This window comes from Choloepus didactylus, chromosome 3 (genome assembly GCF_015220235.1).
Source record: "Choloepus didactylus isolate mChoDid1 chromosome 3, mChoDid1.pri, whole genome shotgun sequence".
NCBI lineage: Eukaryota > Metazoa > Chordata > Mammalia > Pilosa > Megalonychidae > Choloepus > Choloepus didactylus.
This window is the reverse complement of record NC_051309.1, coordinates 221425303-221446778: the sequence shown is the minus strand read 5'-3', so window position 1 is coordinate 221446778 and position 21476 is coordinate 221425303. Positions and strand designations below refer to the sequence as shown.

The following is a 21476-nucleotide window of genomic DNA, read 5'->3' as shown; positions in this document are numbered from 1 at the left end:
GTATACCATCCAGGGAAGAATGGAAGGAAGAGACTGAAAATTTATATGTGCAACAAATAAACAAAGAAACAGTAAATGATGGCCTATCCAAAGGAAGAGGATAAAAATCCAGAACACACCAAAGAAGATGAGAGTGTGGACATACTGATGAAGCAGAGCCCTAAAATATATGATTCAAACACTGACATATTTGAAGGGAGAGACTGACAAATCTACATTAATAGTAAGAGATTTTAAGGCACCACTCTCAGTTATGGATAGAACATTAACTAAGAAGATCAATAAGGAACTTGAATGATATACTAAAACAACTAGACCAAAAAGACATATGTAGAAAACTGCACCCAATGATGAAAGAATTCACATTCTTCTCAAGTGCACATGGATCATTCTCCAGGATAGACCATACGGTGAATCACAAAACAAGTCTCAATAAATTCAAAAATATTGAAATCAAACATATTCTCTAAACACAATGGAATGAAGCTAGAAATCAATAACAGAGGGAAAAAGGAAAAGTTAACAAATATATGGAAATTAAGCAACCTACTTTTAAGCCATCAATTGACTAAAAAGGAAATAAGATGAGAAATTAGGAAATATCTTGAAGTGAATGAAAATGAAAATATAATATACCCCAAATTTATGGGAGGCAGCAAAGGCAATACTGAGAGGGAAATTTATAGCTATAAATGCTTACATTAAAAAAGAAGAAAATATTCAAATCAGAGACCTAACCTCAAATGGGAAGAGCTAGAAAAAGAAGAGCAAGCTAAACCCAAAGCAAGCAGAAGGAAAGAAATAACAAAGATTAGAGTGGAAATAAATGAAATAGAAAACAAAAAAACAATAGAATCAACCAAACCAACAGTTGTTGCTTTGAAAAGATCAACTGTCAACAAAACTTTACCTAGAATGACAAAGACAAAAGACAGAGGATAAAAATAATGAAAATCATAAATGAAAAGGGACTATTATTACTGACCCCACTGAAATAAAAAGGACTATAAGAGGGTACTATGAACAACAGTATGCCAATAAATTAGATAACATAAATGAAGTAAAAAGTTTCTTAGAAATGCACAAACTACCTAAAGACTCAAGAAGAAACAGAAGATCTCCCTACTAGAATAGAAATAGAGATTGAATCAGTAACCAGAAACATTTCAACAAAGAGAAGCCCGGGACCAGAGGGCTTCACAGGGGAAGTCTACCAAACTTTCTAAGAAAAATTAATTCCAATTCTGCACAAAATTCTTCCAAAATATCAAAGAGGAAAGAATACTCCTTAACTCATTCTAGGAGGCCAACATCACCCTCAGGCCAAAGCTGGATAAAGATGTCACATGAAAAGAAAACTACAGACCAGTATCTCTTACAAATATAGATGCAAAAATCTTCAAAAAATATTAGCAAACTGAATCCAATAGCATATGAAAAGAATTAAACACTATGATCAAGTGGAATTTATCTCTGATATGCAAGGTTGATTCAATGTAAGAAAATCAATTAATGTAATAGACCACGTCAACAGAATGAAGGAAAAAAATGCATGACCATCTCAATCAATGTAGAATGCCTTCGACAAAACACAGCACCATTTCTTGATAAAAACACTTAGAACTCTAGGAATAGAAGGACACTTCCTGATTATGATCAAAGGCATATATGAAACACCCAGAGCTAACATCCTACTTAATGGTGAAACACTGAAATCTTTCCCTCTGAGATCAGGAACAAGGCATGGATGCCCACTGTCACCACTGTTAATCAATATTGTACTGGTAGTTCTTGCCAGAGCAATTAGGCAAGGAAAAAAAAGGCATCTAAATTGGAAAGGAAGAAGTAAAACTTTCCCTATTTGCAGATGATATGATCCTATATACAGAAAATCCTGAATAAAAAAGCACAACAAATATCCTAGAACTAATAAATGAATTCAGCAAAGTGGCAGGGAACAAGATCAACACCGAAAATCAGTAGCATTTATATACACAAACAGTGAACATTTGGGAGAAGAAATCAAGAAATGAATATCATTTGCAAAACCAGGTAAAATAATAGAATATCTAAGAATAAATCTAACCAAGGATGTAAAGGAGTTGTATACAGAAAACACTGCTATGAGAAATTAAAGAAGACCTAAATAAATGGAAGGTTATTCTGTGTTCATGGATTGAAAGACTAAATTTCATTAAGATGTCAACATTAAAAGCAATTTATAGATTCAATCAACCTCATCAAAATTCCAACAACCTTCTTTGCAGAAATGGAAAAGCCAAATAATCAAATTTATATGAAAGGGCAAGGGGCCCCAAATAGCTAAAGTCATATTAGAGAAAAGAATGAAGATGGAGGACTCACACTTCCTTATCTTAAAACTTATTACACAACCACAGTAATCAAAATAGCATGGTAGTGGCACAAGGACAGACTATAGACCAATGGAATAGAATTGAGAACTCAGAAATCAGCCCTAACTTTTATGACCAACTGATTTTTGACAAGGTGGCAAAGACCACTCAATTGGGAAAGAATAAGCTCTTTAACAAATGGTACTGGGAAAGTTAGATCTCCATTTGCAAAAAAAAGAAGGAGGAACCCTACCTCACACCCCCAAATCAACTCAAAATATATCAAAGACCTAAATATAAGAGTTAGCACTGTTAAACACCTAGAAGAAAATGTAGGGAAGCGTCTTCAGGATTTGTGCTGTGCAATGATTTCTTAGACTTTACACCTGAAGCACAAACAGCAAAAGAAAAAAATAGATAAATGGGGCCTCATCAAAATTAAAAGAACCTTCAACTTAATACAAAAAGACAAACAACCCAATTAAAAAATGGGCAAAAGAATTGAACAGACATCACTCCAAAGATACACAAATGGCCAGAAAGCACGTGAAAAGATGCTCAACATCATTAGCCATCAGGGAAATGCAAATCAAAACCACAATGAGATACCATTTCACATCAATTAGAGTAGCTGCTATTTAAAAATACAGAAAATAATAAGTGTTGGAGAAGATGCGGAGAAATAGGAAAACTCATTCATTGCTGGTGGCAAAGTAAAATTTTGCAGCCACTGTGGAAGACAGTTTGTTGATTCCTCAGAAAGCTAAGTATACAACGCCCATATGACCTGGCAATCTTATTACTAGGTACCCAAGAGAATTTAAAACAAGGGCTCAAACACATATTTGCACAGTGATTTTCATAGTGGCATTATTCACAATTGCCAAAAGATGCGAACAACCCAAGTGTCCATCAATCAATGAATGGATAAATAAAATGTGGTATATATACACACAATGGAAAGCTATTCAGTTGTAAAAAGTATTGAAGTCCTGATACATGTGATAATATGGATGACCCTTAAAGACATCATGTTGAGTGAAATAAGCCAGACACAAAAGGACAAATATTGTATGATCTCACTGTTTTGAAAAAAATTGTAATAAGCAAATTAATGGAGTCAGAATCTAAAATATAGGTGCTCAGGGGATGGGGTGGGGATAGGGAATGGGAAGTTAAGGTTTAAAATGTACAAGACTCCTATTTGGAATGATAGAAATGTTTTGGTAATGGATGGGGTGATGGTAGCACAACATTGGGAATGTAATGTACAATACTGAAGTATATACCCTGAAAATGATTTAAAAGGGTAATGTCTGATTGTAAATATGGTAACAGAATAAAAATTTTAAAAATCTGTGGAACTACATACAAAAAGTGAACTTTAAGTTAAACCAAAGACTTTAATTAATAGTACATTTATTAAAATATGCTATTATCAATTATAATAAATGTTCCACACCAATGCAAGGTGTCAGTGGTGGGTGGAGTATGGGAATCATGTATTTTATGCATGATGGTTCTGTGACCCCACAGCTTCTCTAATAAAGGAAAAGTCAAAGACTCAAAACATCTTAAAAACTACTGGCCTGCATATTGTTTGTGACATGTTCAGTTCATTGTATGTTTTTTCTTGTTCTTCATACCTGTTCTTCTGTTAATAAGTATTGAACAATTGCTTTGAATTAAACATCCACTATATTGCTAAAAATCTGGTGTTATGACTCACAATAAAATTTTCCTGTCTATAGGTGATGGGTTTGTTCTAGAATTATGAAATCCCTTTACATATGAGTTTGGGGGTATGCTTCCAATTTCATTTATCAAGACTGGTAATATGAATGGCCAGGCATTGGCTATAGTTGTATACACTCCAACATTCCTTTAGCCAAATTTCTGGTACCCATTCCTCTAAAATATTTTCAAACAGAGTATTTTTCATTCAGATTGCTCTGCTCTGTTGGGAACAAGATCATCCATGGTCTAAGTTTTTACTCTGGAGAATTAAGTTGAGATGCTAAGCAGCTTGGTCAATATGTGTAAAGCAGTAGATTTTGAATATCTATAAGGCTAACACATATTCTCTTTCTCAGGAATATTTTCTTTGTTTCTACCAAGCCTGCAATGTGTGTCAGTTGTACCAAAATGGGAAAGGAGGAATGATACAAAATAGTGATGACTCCTGATCTGTCTTTGGAGTACACTTTTGGTGGTGCATCCTCCCTTCTCTGGGGATGGTGCCTCCACTCAGAGGCACTCCAAGGCTCAGCCATCAGTAGCTGGATTGGGATGGTCAAAGTTGAGCCCATCACATAATTTCTTCTATAAATTAGGATTTGAGGTTCGGAGACAGCCAGTTAAACCTCTGGTGTACCTATAACTTACCTATAAATTTGGAATTCCAGGAAGAAATATAATGAATCTATTGAAAAACAAAAATCAAATCTGTAAAGAGAGAGAAGGATGAAGAGTAACTGGGTCAGCTGAAAATTTAATAAATATGTATACACACACACATACACACAAATAAAAAAGATGTCCATAGTCTCATCCTCAACAGTTGAGTTGATTCCATTACAACAAAACTTAACTAATGCAAGGTGTAATTTCCTGTGGGTGTTTTTGCTTTTCTTTTAGTTTTGTTTCATTTCATTCATTTGGGTATTTGGAAATATAATGTCTATGAGTGCTGGAGTCAAACAAGACAGGTTTAAATGTTGACTATCACTTACTAACTATGTGCATTATTTGAGACATACTTAAACAAAAATTTATTTGTCAAAATTCAAATTTAACTGTGTGCCCTCTTTTTATCTGGTAACTCTATGGTAGTTTCTTCCTTTGTAAAATGGGGATAATAATACCAAATCAGTAAAAATGGTGTTAAAAATGTCAAGGATATTATAAAATCATGTGAAACAATTTATGAGAAACATGACTTATTATTTTCTTTCCTCTTCCTTTCTACCTAGGTTATATCTACAGCACAAGAAGACCTTTTCTTAACGAGCTCATCACAATGAGATGACCATTTGGCAGTAAATATTCCCTGGAAGTGCTGAGCTTTTGATGATTATGTTAACAGAGCAAACCCTAGGTAAAGTCACTTAATTGAAGATGAAGTTGTATATCAGTAGATTGGTTTATTTTGGAACTTGGAGTATAGGAAAATGTTTTATATTCTTATGTGATGTCTCTATTCTTGAATTAGGGAATTTGGAAGACTATATATCAATCATAGATTTCAACCTATCTTCACCCAGGCACCATGTCTCAGAATACTCTAATACTCATTCATATTAAATACCTATGATGTGCCAGGCATACCCCAGTGTCCTAATTACACACACACACATTTTCCAGTTCAAACCAGCATCTTTCCATCTGGCATTTTCACTTCCTACACAAAGAAAGAAAAAAAGGCCAAGCATGAGGGAAAAAAGAGGGCAATATATCCTAGTTTACTATTTGCCTGCTTCAGGACCAAGAATGCAAGTTTGGGGGCTTTTCACTTTTTATCTCCTGTCTCTAAGTCCCTCTCATTTTTATCTTGATTACTTATAATCCCTGATCTGGGCTACCCAGCCATTGCTGAAGAACTTCTTTGACACAGCTCAGAGTAATATGTTCTCTACTCAATGGAAACAGACCAATCAACTTTCCTTGTAGAGGCATTTATCACATATTTCTTTATTTATATTGCCAGATCCTGTGGAATTTGATTGGACTTTCATCTCTTCCCAAACAGTGAGGGCTTGCTGATTAAGCAGTAAGGAGTGGGCACAAAAATGGCATGCTTCCATTTTTATTTTCCTTGTTCAAATTCACCATCTCCAGAGATGCCTTGTAAATAGCAAGTGAGGAGCTTGTGGAGAACATCGACAGGGCTATTTTGGCTTTGAAGATGCAGAGGTATTCTCCCGTGTGGCTTCCTTCGTATTTTCCCTCCTGCTGTCATCTGGATATATCTGGAATGATAGCTTACTACTCTGATTCAACGCTGTTTGCTTCGATAAAGAAAAGCTGCTAGTACTCAACTCTAAAGGCGGCATTCCTGAATGTGACGGTGAGGTTGTATTCTTGGTACCTGGGTCCATTGTGGGAGAATTTAAGTCTGGAGATTTTTGTTGTGTCACAGACTCTAGGTTTATAAACTCATACAGATTTTGAGATGTGGCATCTTTTTTGTAAAAAGAAGTGCTGTAAGGAATGGCACAAAACACAAGATCTGAGGGCAGCAGTTTGAAATCTTTGGGTGGCCGGGTAATCACAAACCTGTAAGGGAAGCCAAAGATGAGTTCTGAGACTGCACAGTAGGGACAGTGTGGTTACAGGCAATAGCCTAAATGACAAGTCATTTTTCTGGTCAAGGAAGAAATGCTTTTGTTTTGTTTTGCCTTGATGGTTTCTGATTAGTAGGAAATATCTCTCTATTTACTAGCGATGGAGCTCACCGAATGGCATGGTACAAGAGAAAAAGTCCTAGGGCCAGAATTAGGAGATCAGCTTTCACCCTTGCTTCTAATACCAACCACCTCTCAGCTTAAGCAAATTCTCTCCCTTCTCTGGGTCTCAGTCTCATTTTTTTTAATAGGAGAGGGGTCGGGCTGTGGTTTGGACTAATTGAACATTAATGGTTTTTCTTGACTCTGGGTTTCTGGGTTTATTTGCTTTTAATCATCATCACACTAACAAATTTAATTGTCAAAATGACACTTAGTCAAGCTTTGCTAAAACCATAAGATTAAAAGCCACTCTGTCCTGGCTTGGGCATAAACCAAGACTTTGGCCACCTGTTTTCATACAGAAGATGGCCTGGACAAAAAAGAGAAACTTTTTTTTTTTTTTAACCAAAGTTCTATCTGACTGTTAAGCAAATAATAAATGTCAATGAGTTTTAAACCAGACCAAGAGCCTGGACCTGCATGGAAAGGTTTTGGAAGGAAACAGGGTGACGTACTATAATATCAGGTTCATAACAAATCCTCTACACATGTGGGTTAAATTAATTCATACTCCAGTGTTCATGTCAGAACTCTGAGGCAGGATAACTTTTCATTACTTTCCTCTTACCTCTCTTCACTGCTGCTCCGAAATACCCATTTCCATGCAACACTGACCCTCCTCCTTGGAATCATCTTCTCATGTTTGTTATCTTCCTACTGAGTCCTCTGCAACCCCTATTCCTTTTTAAACAAGATATACTACTAATGCCACATGCACCCTTTCAAGCAGAGATCTCCTTTGGCTCGTTACCTTTCCTTGAGGGTGCATTTTCTCCCAAACCCCCCTGTCACACAGAGCTAGTCTTCTGGGAGGGAGGGGACAGGGTGGAGTTAGTCTCGCTTCCCAGTGCTGTCTCCAGAACCCCATTCCTCGCCCACCCTCTTGTGGCTAATGCTCTACAACCTCACCACGCTGCTTCCAGCTTCCTGGGTGTCATATGATGGAGATTTAGACCTCCATGGTGATTTGGGCCTTTATTACAGAGAAACACTAGTGGCACCGTCAGCTCAGGCACCTGCACTGTTCCTGTGGCTTGTGTCTCCAGCAGCCAGAGGTAGTTCCTTGACTTCCACCCCCAGTGATCTTTATCTCTAAACTGCTTCCCTGGCTGTGTTCAGCATGTTCTCATTTCCCCACACAGTCCCACCTCTAAAATCTCAAACTTCAACAAACCACTTTCTAACCCCGACTTCCCATCATTCTTTCTCCCTCGTTCCCTTACTCTGAAGACACCAACTTTTTAACTTCATCAAGACTTACAGCCCTTTGTCCTTTTGCTTAGTAGTTGACTATCACTTCTACAAGTGAGTTTTCTGTTCCTCTCAGCAGTTAATCTAAACTTTTATCTCGTTCTCAACTCCCTATAATAGTTCTTTCATCTTCTCTCTCAGCAATGGCTATGTCTGTACTTTGCTGAGAAATCCAATTGCTAAATAAAAGTTTCCTAACCACAGTCCTCACCTATAGATGAATCTGCCTTTGCACTCGTTCTTTTCCTCCTTTTCTCCCATGAGTGGAAAAAACATCTTTTCTTCTCTTGAAGTCCACTTTACTTTCAGTAGTTTGGCTTCCTTACCCCTTTTCCTGACACCTACTCCATCTATCTATTTCCACTCAGTTATTTTAAATTCTACTTCCTTTCCTGAATCCTGTCCCTTCCCACTGAAAATCTGAGTTTGGGCCTTGGTTACTGTGGTTGTCTGTAGATTACACCCTCTATCTTCTCTTCCTGCTCACCACACGTTTCCTCTGTCTTCCTCTCTGCTGTCAAAATGATCTTTCTGTAGGTTGAAATCTGAATGTACCACTCCCCTGATTTATATATGCAAAACAAAGTGGCTGGAAAAGACTCACTCAATGAATACTTACCCAAAAAGTTCTGCAAAAAACAAGTAAATATCTCTAATGAGGACAGTGGCTATCAGCTTTTGAGAGTTGCATAGAACTGAGTGAGAGGAAAGCTACAAAAGAATCCTGATCTAAAAATCTGGGTCTACATTTCATTTTTCTTTGGAGACAGAACCTGCAATCTTCTTGAATGGCCAATATTAATTGGACCCTAATAACATGTCTCATGTTATTTAATTTCCATTCTTCTTTATTTCTATACCTTTATCCATTTCCCCTGCACTCCTCCTTACAACTGTGGATCCGGTGCTTGGACTTATCTTACACAGTGAATAAAGAAGCTTTTGTTCTTATATTTGGATGGGTGCATAGCACTTTCCAAACTAGCATACTTCCCTTTTGTGTTCTGGGTTGCGTTCCTCCTTATCGATCATGCGGTATAAACCAACGCACAGGATTCCGAAATTATCTAATGAGCCACAGAACACTTGCCCAAAGTTGTCTCTTGGCTGGGGAGAGAAGAGAGAAATATATAGCAGCTGGACACCCACATCAAGCAATATCAAGCACTACTGCAGTGTCATTTGCTTTTCCTTCTAGTAGACATTTGGAAGTTCTGAAAGCTGTTTTGTAATATCTTCACGGTGACAGAACCAAGTAGCCTGGTAATTAGGTTTATGATTAGTTTTGAGACTCTAATCCCAGTGATTTTTACAATCATTATGGTCCTTTCAAGAGCTTCAGGTGGGTGTGGCAGGGCAGATTCTTTCTCTTATTGCCACTGTTGTTTGGGTCACCGTTAACAACAGGTTGGAAAATTCAGTTAAGATGCTTAATGAGTTGGGATATTAAGTGATCTCCAGAGAGTCATCTTCACACTCAACTCGAAAACAGATCACAGTCCTGAGGGGTCCTCTTGGCCTTGCTCTCAGGCCATAGCCAACAGGGTCATTGCTGATAGACAACAGGTTCACAGGAACCAGCAAGTCTGTTCAGTTCTGTGATTCATTAGGGTAGAGAGCAAAGTGAGGACAGACATAAGTGGAGAGAGGAAGGAGAGATGAGATGTATTGGTCTTCATAGGCAAGTCCACTATCACCTCCAGTACCAATAGGAAGTCACCAGCAGCAGTTTCCTGGGCTCCTCATCACTCACAAGTCAACCTAGCTGAGGAATCGAGGGCCACAGAAATGCAACAACTGGACCAGACTGAACGTTGTTTGTACCTAGACTCCAAGTGCACAGAACATAGGACTTGCCCCTTTGGGCAACATGTGTAAATACTTGCTTCTCTGAGCCTCTGCTTGTTGATCTATTAAAAGGAACTAGTAATGGTGTCTACCATGCAAGTCACAGATTAAGTAAAAAAAAAAAAAAAAAAAGAAAGAAAGGAAGCAGAATAGGTGCAGGGAAAGTACTCAGTAATATTAGCTACTACAATTATTATTAATACCCTCTTGTCAAGGTGCAAATTCTTTGGGCCTCTCTGAGGCTTCCTGCAGACTTGGATCTTATTATCTGTAGGATAGGGATAACAGCAGCTGCTTTATCTACTTCCTGGGATTGTTGTTAAAAAAAATAAATACATCTCATGGAAAAACGCAATGCAAATTACAAAGTACTAGAGGAAAGTACGTTATTATTAATTGTGTTGTTTTATTATTACTGTTATTATTATTTCTGTGCTATTGGCCATCTAGGAACCCAAATAGGGTAGATCATTTGCAAAAACTCAAGAGAGGTAAGGAAATAGGAAACTCACTTGAATGTCTGATAAAATTGTTTGGGTTAAGGACAGAAGCCCCAGCTTACACCGCGATCTTCCATGAAAGATTGCTGAGTAGTTGTTGGCCACCCCACAGCTCTTATTCTTATCCAAATGCTGTTCCAAGTGAGAACTTATCTCTCCTGTCACCAGCATCTGTAGTAATTCCAGGACACGGTAGTTGTAAAAGGCCTGGAAAGCAATGACAAGCCACGTGAAAAGTTAGAAGAGCAGAAGGTAAACTCTGGAGGTGTGTAGACCTTGAAAACCAGGGAGCGTCCCTGTCGTCTGATGGCGCAGTGTTTCTCATGGTTATTACCATAATCAGCAAAGAGCTGGTGGTTTGCATACAGTGCTAAGTTAGGTAAACTGCAAAGAAAACAACTCTGACCCAATTTCTGCTTCTTCTGAGATTAGACTGTAGGACAAGAAAATGAAAAAGAAAATATGTAATGATAGTGACCAAGGATACCTACCTTCCAAAAATGATCAGAGGAGCATGTCAGATCACAGATGTCTTAATAATTATCAAAATCTGTTTTAAATAATGTGTTTAATAAGGCGTCTCTGGATTTTCCCCTGGGGGGCTATTGATATTATCACATGCACTTGAGTATTCTTGGTATGAATCTACTCATACATTCTGTTTAGTTGTGACCTGCTTGAGGAAAATATTAACTTAGATCAGATTAATATTTGAATCTTCCATCACACACTTCACAAACAGAAGGTGCTAGATAAATAAATGAATGGAATTTTAGAATCTTTGGTGTCAAAGTGAAATCAGAGGTGGACACGTGGGCCAACTTCTTGTTTTGAAATGAGCTTGAGCCTGGACAGTCTTAGCAATTTTTAAACTCCAAGTCCCCATTCAGACTAGACATCAGCATATGTGTAAATACAATTGCAATATTTTATTCCTCATTAGGTTTTCTTAAATCTATTTAATATGTAATATTTTAACATTTCCATCCTATGTTCAGTCTAATTTATAGACTTTTACTCCAGTAGAAATGAGAATGTATATGTTTATAATTATCTACATAAAATCAACAATTCCCTTATAATAACTATTAGGAAAGATTTCAATTGTTATTATTCTAGAAATTTTATCCTTCACTTTCTCCACTCCCAATTCAGAGGCTCATCTTCTGAATCCTGGATTATTAGAACGACCTCTTTACTCGTCTCTCTGCCTTGATTTTCTTCTCATTTCCAAACCCTTTTCCACAGTGCTCCCAGAGTGACTCTCTGGAACACCAATCAGATCATGCCATCCATGTTCTTGTACCGTTAGTGCTGTACCCCTGTTGTCAAGCCGAGTCCGGCCTCCTTACCATGACCCTCAGAGTCTGACACACCCTCTTTTCTGGGCTCATCTTCTCTATGATCTAGTCACTCCAGCACACACTGGGCTGCCCAAAGATGCTCAACCTACACTTTCATTCCTTCACACCTAACCTTGCATATTACATGAACTCTTCCCTTGCCTCCTCTTCATCAGAATGAAGTTTTCCTTTCTTTGTAATCCCATGGCCTCCAACTTTTACTCCACTTCATTCTTCTGTATTTTATAGTTTGTTTTTTTGCATGAAATACACCTAAATTTGAATCTTGGACAGTTGCTTCCTACCTGAGTGCCTTTGAGCAATTCCTGTATTCTTTTTCGGCAATGGTTTTATAATCTTTCAAGCTGACATAATAATCTCCACCTTCTAGCATTGTTTGCAGGATTCAATGAGATATACAACACACATCATAAAATTCCCATCCGTTTAGCATCTGTTGTCATGAAACTGGACCACCTGGAGTGATTTTAATGAGTGACCTTCTGGGAACCAGCCCTACCAAATCAGAATTTGTGGATAGGACTGGGAATGGGAATTTAAAAGCTACCCCGGTGAATCTGATAACATGGTCCTCAGATCACAATCTGAGCCACACTTCCTTACATTAGGTGCTACTTCAAAGAATGGACTTTATCCATTTAATAGTCATGTCCTTAATAGTGCTTTGAACAGAGCAGGTGTTCAAAATTTGTAAGAATATTGACTGCAACAGATAGTTGATTTTAAACAAGTAAACAAGTATTGTCAGTAAATTGTAGAGGCCATTAGGAAAAGTTAACCTAAGAAATAATATGATCTCTATGAAGTCAGAGAAAATGAAGCAAAAAGAATTTTTACAATAATTTTCAGTCTAAAAAATGACTTTAAGTGCCTTTTCTGCTCTAATTTCCAGACTGAAAGCATCTCATTGGTGATGCTTCCCTCCTTTATTTCTTCTTCATCCTATCTTACCACCACCCAGAAGGGTATTTATGAAACTTCTCCCTTGAAACCCAGGAGGGAATGGAGGATGTAAACCTAGGTTGAGCCACAATTCGTTTAAGAACATGTGGCCATAGCAGAGAGGGAGCAAACACAATGCTGCTAGAATAAGTCTTCACTGATTAAAGAAAAGGTGTAAATTCCAGGGTTATCCTGATGTCAATGGCTCTAGGGAATCATGTGCTTTACATATTTAAGTAAGAGACTTAGCTCTTGAATATATCATTGCTTCAGTTTTGACATCAAAAGGATTGCAATTCTAATTTGGGATATAATGGGATCTGCATGTCACCCTTGCTCTGTGAGTTCATCTATTCTTATTAGTCTAGGTTCCATGGTGTTGGCCTTGTTGGACAGCTAGTCTGCCTCCCTACCTCCTTCTTTCCTTCCTTCCTTCCTTCCTTCCTTCCTTCCTTCCTTCCTTCCTTCCTTCCTTTTTTCCTTCTTTTCCTTTTTTCTCTTTTTCAAGAGCATCTGCAAGCTAAATAGTACTTGAAATATATCAGGACTTCTGAACTTGGATGATGATTCTAATATAATTATGTTTACTGGAATTCAGATTTTTAATGATACAAAATTTCACAGCCCAGAGTGTTTTAACTTGTGGCTGCAATGAATTGGAGTCTCTCTCCTAAGCTGGCACATTACCTAACAGTGTAGATACTAACATCCTAGACACTTGCTGCTTTTTGTTATGAGATTCAGAAAAGGCCTTAAAACCAATATTCTTTGAGAAATACTTTTAATTCAGAATGAAGCTAAATGGAAGGAAAACTGCAACTAACCAGCTTCACGTCCTTGAGAATGCCGCATAACTCCTATGGGCCTCAATTTCCTTATAAGTAAGGAGAATGAAGGGATGGGTCTCAGGATCGCTGAGATCAAGTCTGGTTCTGAAATGCCATAATTTTAAAGCCTTATGGGGGTCCTACTTAGGGTCCATGTCCCTGTCCATATTTTAATTTTTTACAGCATTAAACTTAGAGAGGAAGGATTGGGCATGAATCTGAATTATAACTTCGGGTCATGCATCTCCAGCTGGAATAATAGCATGCCAGGGGGTAGTTGAAGCATAGTGTCAACCGTATCAGGAGGTTTGGGGAGGGGGACCCCATATCACAGGGTGGAACACAAAATTTGCAAGAAAATTTAAACAACATCTTAGAGCTCACAGCAGGTGGCTGCCTTTGGGAAGGGTCCTTTGATGCAAAAGCTCAGAAGCTCTCTTAAGGCCTCTGAGTGTGTACATGAGAAGAAGGGGGGTTCTCAAATATTAGGATGAAAATATAGTTCTCCAAGAATGGACTTGTTCTGTTTCAGTTGAAACTGCTGAGGCAGTAGCCCCTTTCCCTGAGGAAGTCTGTTCTGAAGGCATCTGTCCTTCTATATAGCATGAGTGTCAGGGAAACAAACATTTTGATTCCAATTAAAACCTCTGACCATGCCAGGCAAACATTAAACTAATGGACAACAGGAAGCAGATCTCCTGGTGCATTAAGTTGGGCTGCAGGTTGGAAGAGCCAAACCTTGAAGATGTTCCCTGGGCAGGGAAATAATGGGGCAAACAGGGTGTGCAGATGGGGTGAGTGCTGACTGCTGCCTCTGCATGGGATCCTGGCTGGAAATGGTAACTCTGTTTCAGAATAGAGAAAGGGATTCTGTGTATTTTATTTTATGCTTTTCTGTTGGTCATGTACTCTAACTTCTAGGAGATGGTCTTCAAATACTTCTTAGCAATACAAATCTCTCTTCAAATCAAGTCTTACCCAACAGCTCGTACATGGCACTAGGAAAGCAGAGCTGCTCTGATGAAGGGGGAGGTCTACATGGTGGTGATGGTGGGTTGATGGGCTGGAGTGGGGGGGCAGGGCAGGTCCTTTTTCCCTCACCCTGACCAAACCCCAGCAATCCTTCAGCCTTCTGAAAGAAGGGTCCTCTAAGCAGAACTTGAAAAACAGGGCATAATACCCCAATGATGACAGATAGATTCCTGGAGGGGCAGTTGATTGTCATTGTGCACCTGACTCTGGAATGATATAAATTTGGGTCAGAAAATGAACTCGCCATTTATAAATGGTGTTAACTTAGGGGTATTATTTACCCCTCATAATGCATTGAATGGTAACCCCCAGAATTCATGTCCACCCAAGACCTGCGAATACAACCTCATTTGGAAACAGGGTCTTTACGGATGCGATCAAGTTAAGAGCATGTACTGGGTTAGGGTGGTCCCCAAATCCAATGACTTATAACTAGAGGAGAGGAAACACAGGGGGAAGATTGCCCTGTGATGATGGAGGCAGAGACACCAGCAATGCAGCAACACGTCAAGGAACGCCAAGGATTGCTGGCGATCACCAGAGGCCAGAAAGAGGCAAAGGAGAACGCTTCTCTAGAGACTTCAGAGGGAGCGTGACCCTGCTGACACTTCGATTTCAGACTTCTAGCCTCCAGAACGGTGAGAGAATACAGTCTGCTATTTTAAGCCACCCAGTTTGGTGCCTGGGGAAACTAACACACCCTCTCAGCCTCAGTTTATTCATCTGTGCAATGAGGCTAATAGCATTCCCCTAACTGGGTTGAACATAGAATTAAACAAGGCAATGAAGGTGATGCAAAGGGTCCTTGGCACAATGTATGAGCTTGAGAGATGCTGTTATTATTGTTCCCATCACTGACATGGTGAACGATAACCATGCACCCCATAACTGTATCCAGACTTTAGTGGAAAATCAAAACCTTTTCCTTCCTCTCACACCCTTCAGCAAAGAGATGGTCCAATAAGTATGGAGAATAAAATGGTGTGCTCAAGAACATATTCTAGAGCCCCCAGAGTGGCCCAAAGTATTTCTAGTGAAATACGATCAATGCTGTCTTCCTCTCTGAGGCTGTTGCTTGCATTTCATGATCAGGAGGTATGATCAGGAAGCCAGCCAACACCAAGTGGTATCCAGAAGAGAAGAGGCAATGGAATTGGAGGCTTAAGTCTGACCCTGGAGTAAAAAGTCACTTATTCCTTTCTATGTGGCTGGTAAATGGGAAGTCACCCTAATCTTAGAAGGCCAAGTAGAACCAGAGGTACCAGGTAAATGTGTGGAAAGCATTCACAGATTATTTTCAATAGTCTAGTTCAGCTTATCATGGCCAGAGAAAAGATTTGGGGATGAAGCTCTACATACTGTTGAAATGTGCTCATGTTTCCATGCTATCTGCCATTTAGAATTTAAGAGCTGGGCCAAGGCCACCTGGTAGAGGGATTTAGAGATTCAAGACCAAGTCGGCCACCGTAACATAAAGGATGCCTTCCATCCTATTCAGTTGACCAAGGATTCCTGAAGGGTAAGCTGGGGGTCTATTGTGGCTGTGGCCTCATGGGCTACCATATATCAGGCTGCAGTATGTGACCTTCTCTTTCTTCCACAAACTTTACCACGGGCCTCAGAATAGACTCCTAAGACTTTACATAGCTCAGTTCATTTTCCAGCATGACCAGGTCTTCTTCCACTGAGTGAAGCCCATCAATGCATATCTGAAGGTATCCTGGGAGAAAGTGACCCCATTCAAAGGCTGCCCAAGGTCACACTCATTTAGTGAGCGATGACAATTATCTCGGGGCCCGGGCGCCAATGCCCAGTGCAGGACTCCTTTTTGCCAAATTCATGTTTCCCATGCTGGCATAGATTGGGTGCTCATTTAGCCCTTCGCTGCCCATCCTGTTCTTTTGATCTAATCTAAATAGAATTTCCCTGACTTTGTTCCTACCTGTGTGGGCCACTGAAGTTTAAGTTAAGGCCCTGGCTTGATCTAATGCACGAAGCTGCCTGCCATCTAAGAATCTCTGAAGAGAACCACAGGCCCATCTAAATGTATCCTGCAGACATGTTAAGTCCTGTAAAGTTACCTTCTGCCTGGCTTTTCAGTTATTCATTAAAGGCTAGTTAATTGACAAATTGGAGTCAGACAGTGATACAACACTTTCTGATGACAGAAACACTTTCCCAGAAGAATAAACTGACCACTCCTTCCAGTGCCTGTCTACCTGGCTTAGTCAAGGCTGAAGGCTGCTTCACCCCTTAGGAAATTAAGAGTCTTCTTACTCATTGAATGTTAAACTATCACCAAAGTAGTGTCGTGCCCAAGAGAATGCAATGGGGTTTGCGAGATCCTGCCCATGATTTAGGGAAGGAGAGCCCAGGACAACATGATCCCCACAGGATCCAATGGCATTGTCACCAGGGGGTGCATGTGCCCCTGCCACACTCACCTAGAAGTGCAAACCATGCCTTTGAGGCACCCCAGCATTCAGGAATGATGCCTCGTCTATGTGGAATTCCAGAAAGCAAGAATTTATCACACTCTGCTCAGAGCCTGTGCATTTAAGCATCTGCTCATGTAGGAGGCTGCAGAGTAGCAGCTTGCATGGATTTTCTTCGGAGGAGAGTTTCAGTCATTCACAAATGGCTATGCACAGATTTTGAGAAAATTTTAGCTGAATTCCAGTTCCTTGAATGCAGCAGGTATGGTCCCACCTCACTGCCTCTGCCCATCTTCCCTCCACCTGGAATGCTTCTTCCCCAGAGATCTGCATGTGGACTCTCTCCTCTCAGATTCCACCTCAGAGCTGCCTTTCTCCATCTACCCCTTTCCCAAACCCAGCATTTCCTATCTCTGCATTTCCTTGGTCCTTCTGTGACATACCTTCTATGTTCCTTATTTGTAATGTCTGTGTTGGTCTCTGTTCCGATTTGCTAATGCTGCCATTATGCAAAATACTGGAAATGGATAGGCTTTTATAAAGGGGGTTTTTTTGGTTACAAAGTTGCAGTCTCAAGGCCATAAAGTGTCCAAGGCAAGTCATCAACCATTGGGTACCTTCACTGGAGGATGGCCAATGGCATCCAGAAAACCTCTGGATGGGAAGATACGTGGCTGGCGACTGCTCCAGAGTTCTGGTTTCAAAATGACTTTCTCCCAGGATGTTCTTCTCTAGGCTGCAGCTTCTCTCCAAAATGTCACTCTCAATTGCTCTTGGGGTGTTTGTCCTCTCTTAGCTTCTCTGGAGCAAAAATCTGCCTTCAAAGGCCGTCTCCAAAATGTCTCTGTAAATGGCAGTTCCTCTCTCAGCTCCTGTGTATTCTTCAGTGTCCCTCTTGACTGTAGCAAGCTTGCTCCTTCTGTCTGAGCTTATATAGTGCTCCAGTAAACTAAACAAGGCCCATGCTGAATGAGTGGGACCACACCTCCATGGAAGTCATCCAATGAAAGATCTCACCAACAGTTGAGTTATCACATCTCCATAACATCCAATCAAAAGTCTCCAACCCAATCAACACCAATTGGTTTCCTGCCAACACAAGACTGCATCAAAGATAATGGCATTCTGGGTGACATAATACATCCAAACCAGCACAGCCTCCTCCCCTGGAATAAACACATGGGTGGACATTTTTGTCTCTTTCATCACTGCTGTGGCCCCATCACCTAGAACAGTGCCCAACAGAGTGGGTCTCAATGAGTATTTGTTCAGGAAATTCATTCGGGGTGCTTGTAGGGTATCGCTTAGTGGCTGAGGAGGTGCTAAGAGCTAAAGAACCATGTTGTCAAAAGTGCATCCCAAGGGAGGAGGATATGGAGGGAGTTTGACTAAGCCCTGAATGAAACTCACACCACCAAAGGCCATTTTTTCTTCTTGAAACCCCTACCTTTGGTCAGATTAATATCTTCTTGAATCAATTGTGTCCCTTTGTGGCTGATTTCTGACTGAGCCATTGCAGAGATTTTATAGAGTAGAGAAAGAAGTATCCCCTAAGCTCTGACACCAAGATGGCCTGGCTGTTGACATCGACTCGAAGTTAAAAGCTTGGCACTTTGTCGTTGACTCACTCCTTCCTGCAGGGACCAACTGTTTCAGCTCTAAGCACCTCAAATTTTTGATCTTGAAAATGTGAAGATTTTGCTGCCCTTTCCAAGTAGTGGTGAAAAAAGATGAAGTAATATATGTGGAAAATCAAAGAGAACTTAGAACTGTGAGATGCCACACCACCTTCCCCTCCACTCTCGCCTCAGCAAGGGAAGCTTGGCCTTTGGGGCTCCTCAGCTCGGTTGCACTTACCGTGGCCAGGAGGGAATCCAAGAAGGTGCCAGAAAAGACAGCACCTGTGGAAAAGGAAGTGCTGAGATGCAGATTTGTTCCTGAGAGGCCCCCTTCCATTCCACCAAGCTGTTCAATAAAGTGGACGTTGGAAGGATTTTCTGCAAGGCAAAAGAGGCAAAAAGGGGAGGCAGGCAGACAAGCTTAAGAAAAAGGAAACTGCCATACAAGGTAGCAAAGGGTTTGGTGCCAACTTTGGGCCTCTGTGGGCTCTTCCTCTATTTAGTACATCTATTTCCTTTCCAAGTATCTTCCTCCCCTAAAGATGTGTCTGTCTTGGTTACCTTTCATCATCAGGGGACATCCTATGCCTCAAGCTAGGTTTCTGCAGAGAACTATTCTGATTATCACCCTTCTGTAATTTATCTTCCAAACCAGAACACTTTTGGAAGGAAAAGAGGGCACTGTCAATAATTGCACTGAGATAAGAAGCATAAATAGGGACATATGGTCACCCCAGGTACAGTCTTTTTTTCTTAATACTAGACCATAGACGACTTGGTATTTACCTGGGTCCAGAATGAGTTAGAAGAGTACTGCTCAAAATTTAATGTGTGTATGAAATCACCTGGAGATCTTGTTCCAGATTCGGTTTCCCAAGGTCTGGGGTGAAGTCTGAGATTCTACATTTCCAACAGGCTACCAAGTGACGCCGATGCTTCTGATTGCATAGACCACACTGAGAGGCAAGGGCTTATAGAACAGGTCTAATTGAGGACAGGACAGCAGTGGCCAAATTAGCCATCAGCACTGGCCCCAGCCTGCAACTCAGATCTCTGTTGGCAGCCTCTTAAGTGAATAAAACTGGTCATTGTGGGGAGTGGGAGAAGAAACGCTGACTGACTGCTTTTACTCCAAGACCATGTCTTCAAAGATAGAGAGGACATCTTCCACCATAGCAAAGGGCAAACATACTTACTTCCTATTATAAAATATTCTGGCTCCCTAAACCAGTTCCTCTCCCATAAAACAACCCACTGTGGGTGCAGGTATCACCCTGTCGAAACTGTGGCTCAGTCAACCAGCATAAAAGTGATGATTTTCTGTCTACTGTTACTGCTGTGAGTAATAAATAAACTTCTGCTTATTTGTCTATGACCCAGTGTGGATCTTGTGTTTTCTGCCAGCACCCATCAAACTGGAGCAGGCTAACTTATTAGTTTGCAAGGAGGGTAAAATCTCAGCTCCTTCAGAATCCATGACAGTCACGTTACAGATCAGAACAAATCTACAAGGCATACAGTCCAGAACATTGCTTGCTAAGATTGGATTACTCCCTAATTAGGTAAGTTTTGGGGGAAGTGACATACTGGTGGTATTAGCAAGCCATGTTCTCCCAAGAAGAGCAGTATCTTTATAAAAGATGGGCAAGGTATGACTAATGTCAACCCACACTCCTATGCACACCTACTATGTCCCTCTCCTTGCACTGCACCCCTCCACAGACACACACATCCCATGAGCCTTTGTCCAAATCTTGCTGTGTCATCCCCAACCAGCACCTTTGTTTCTCCTAGTCATTTTCCCACAGGCCACTGCACATTCTGTACCAAAGTGCTGGCTGTCAGCCTGCAGCTCCCCTTTCAACATGACCCTTTCTAGCCAGCCAAAGAGCAAGAAATTGAGTGAGCGAGCAGGTGACTTGTTAGGCTAATTTGACAGAGGCTGCCTGGTGCTGGAAGTTCGTTAGTCAGCAAAGCCTTTAAGTCCCCGGAGAGAGATCAGATGCACTTCTGGGCCAGAGAGAAGCTGTCTGATCACCTCCCAAACTCTCCATTGTACGGTCTTATTCCAATCAACTTGCTTAGTGTAGATAGGCCTCAGAGTTGGAGATGGTTAAGAAGGGGAGAAAGATACAAATACAATAAAAATAAAGATCCAGCCAACAGCTTCAAGGTGGTTACAAATAAGCTGTCATGTACTGATCTGGATCAAGGAATCTGAGGTCTTCCAGGCTGCATTCAAAGAGCCTCTGCTCCAGGACCCAGCATGACAAGACTGTCTACCATGCTCAGCACTGTCACTCCCAGATCACGAGGGGTTACCACCTTGTCACCTAGTGGTTCCTCTCTAAGCTCTTGCTTTATTTCTAGGGTGAAAAGATCTGTTTATTTACGTTAGTATATAAGTCCCACTCAGCTTAGACACTCTAAATCAAAACTGCTCCTGAGCATGCTGCTATACTGTGCAGTCAGGTCAACGTATTCTCCCAGGATCCACTTTAGAGGTCATCGTTGAGTTGGCTCAATCTGTGTAAAGGGCACTGTCTCCCTCTTCTTTGGTCTTTTCTCCCTTTTCTCACCAATTACTATTTCAGTAACTAAATCCCAGAGAATCAATACACCCCTAAGATGCACACAGACCCCCTGCCCTGCTTTGTGCACCTGGGGCTCCTCCTATCTAGGAAAGCTTCAGACAAGCTCATTTTCCATCGGGCACTGGTGAGAGATGACAGCTTATTGTGTTATTTCTCCAGGAGGTTATTTCCATTTTAGAAGAGGGTCACTCAGGACTGGGACAAA

General features: G+C 40.5%; 1 protein-coding gene across 1 annotated transcript in view; it reads right to left on the bottom strand.

Moving 5' to 3' along the window:
- Positions 1–6241: 6241 nt before the first annotated feature.
- Positions 6242–21476, bottom strand: part of KCNU1 (potassium calcium-activated channel subfamily U member 1) — a 170300-nt gene continuing 155065 nt past the window's right edge. The window contains 4 exon segments of the mRNA XM_037831539.1: positions 6242–6629; positions 9093–9217; positions 10471–10665; positions 18916–19055. Coding sequence (XP_037687467.1) covers positions 6242–6629; positions 9093–9217; positions 10471–10665; positions 18916–19055 — 848 coding nt within the window.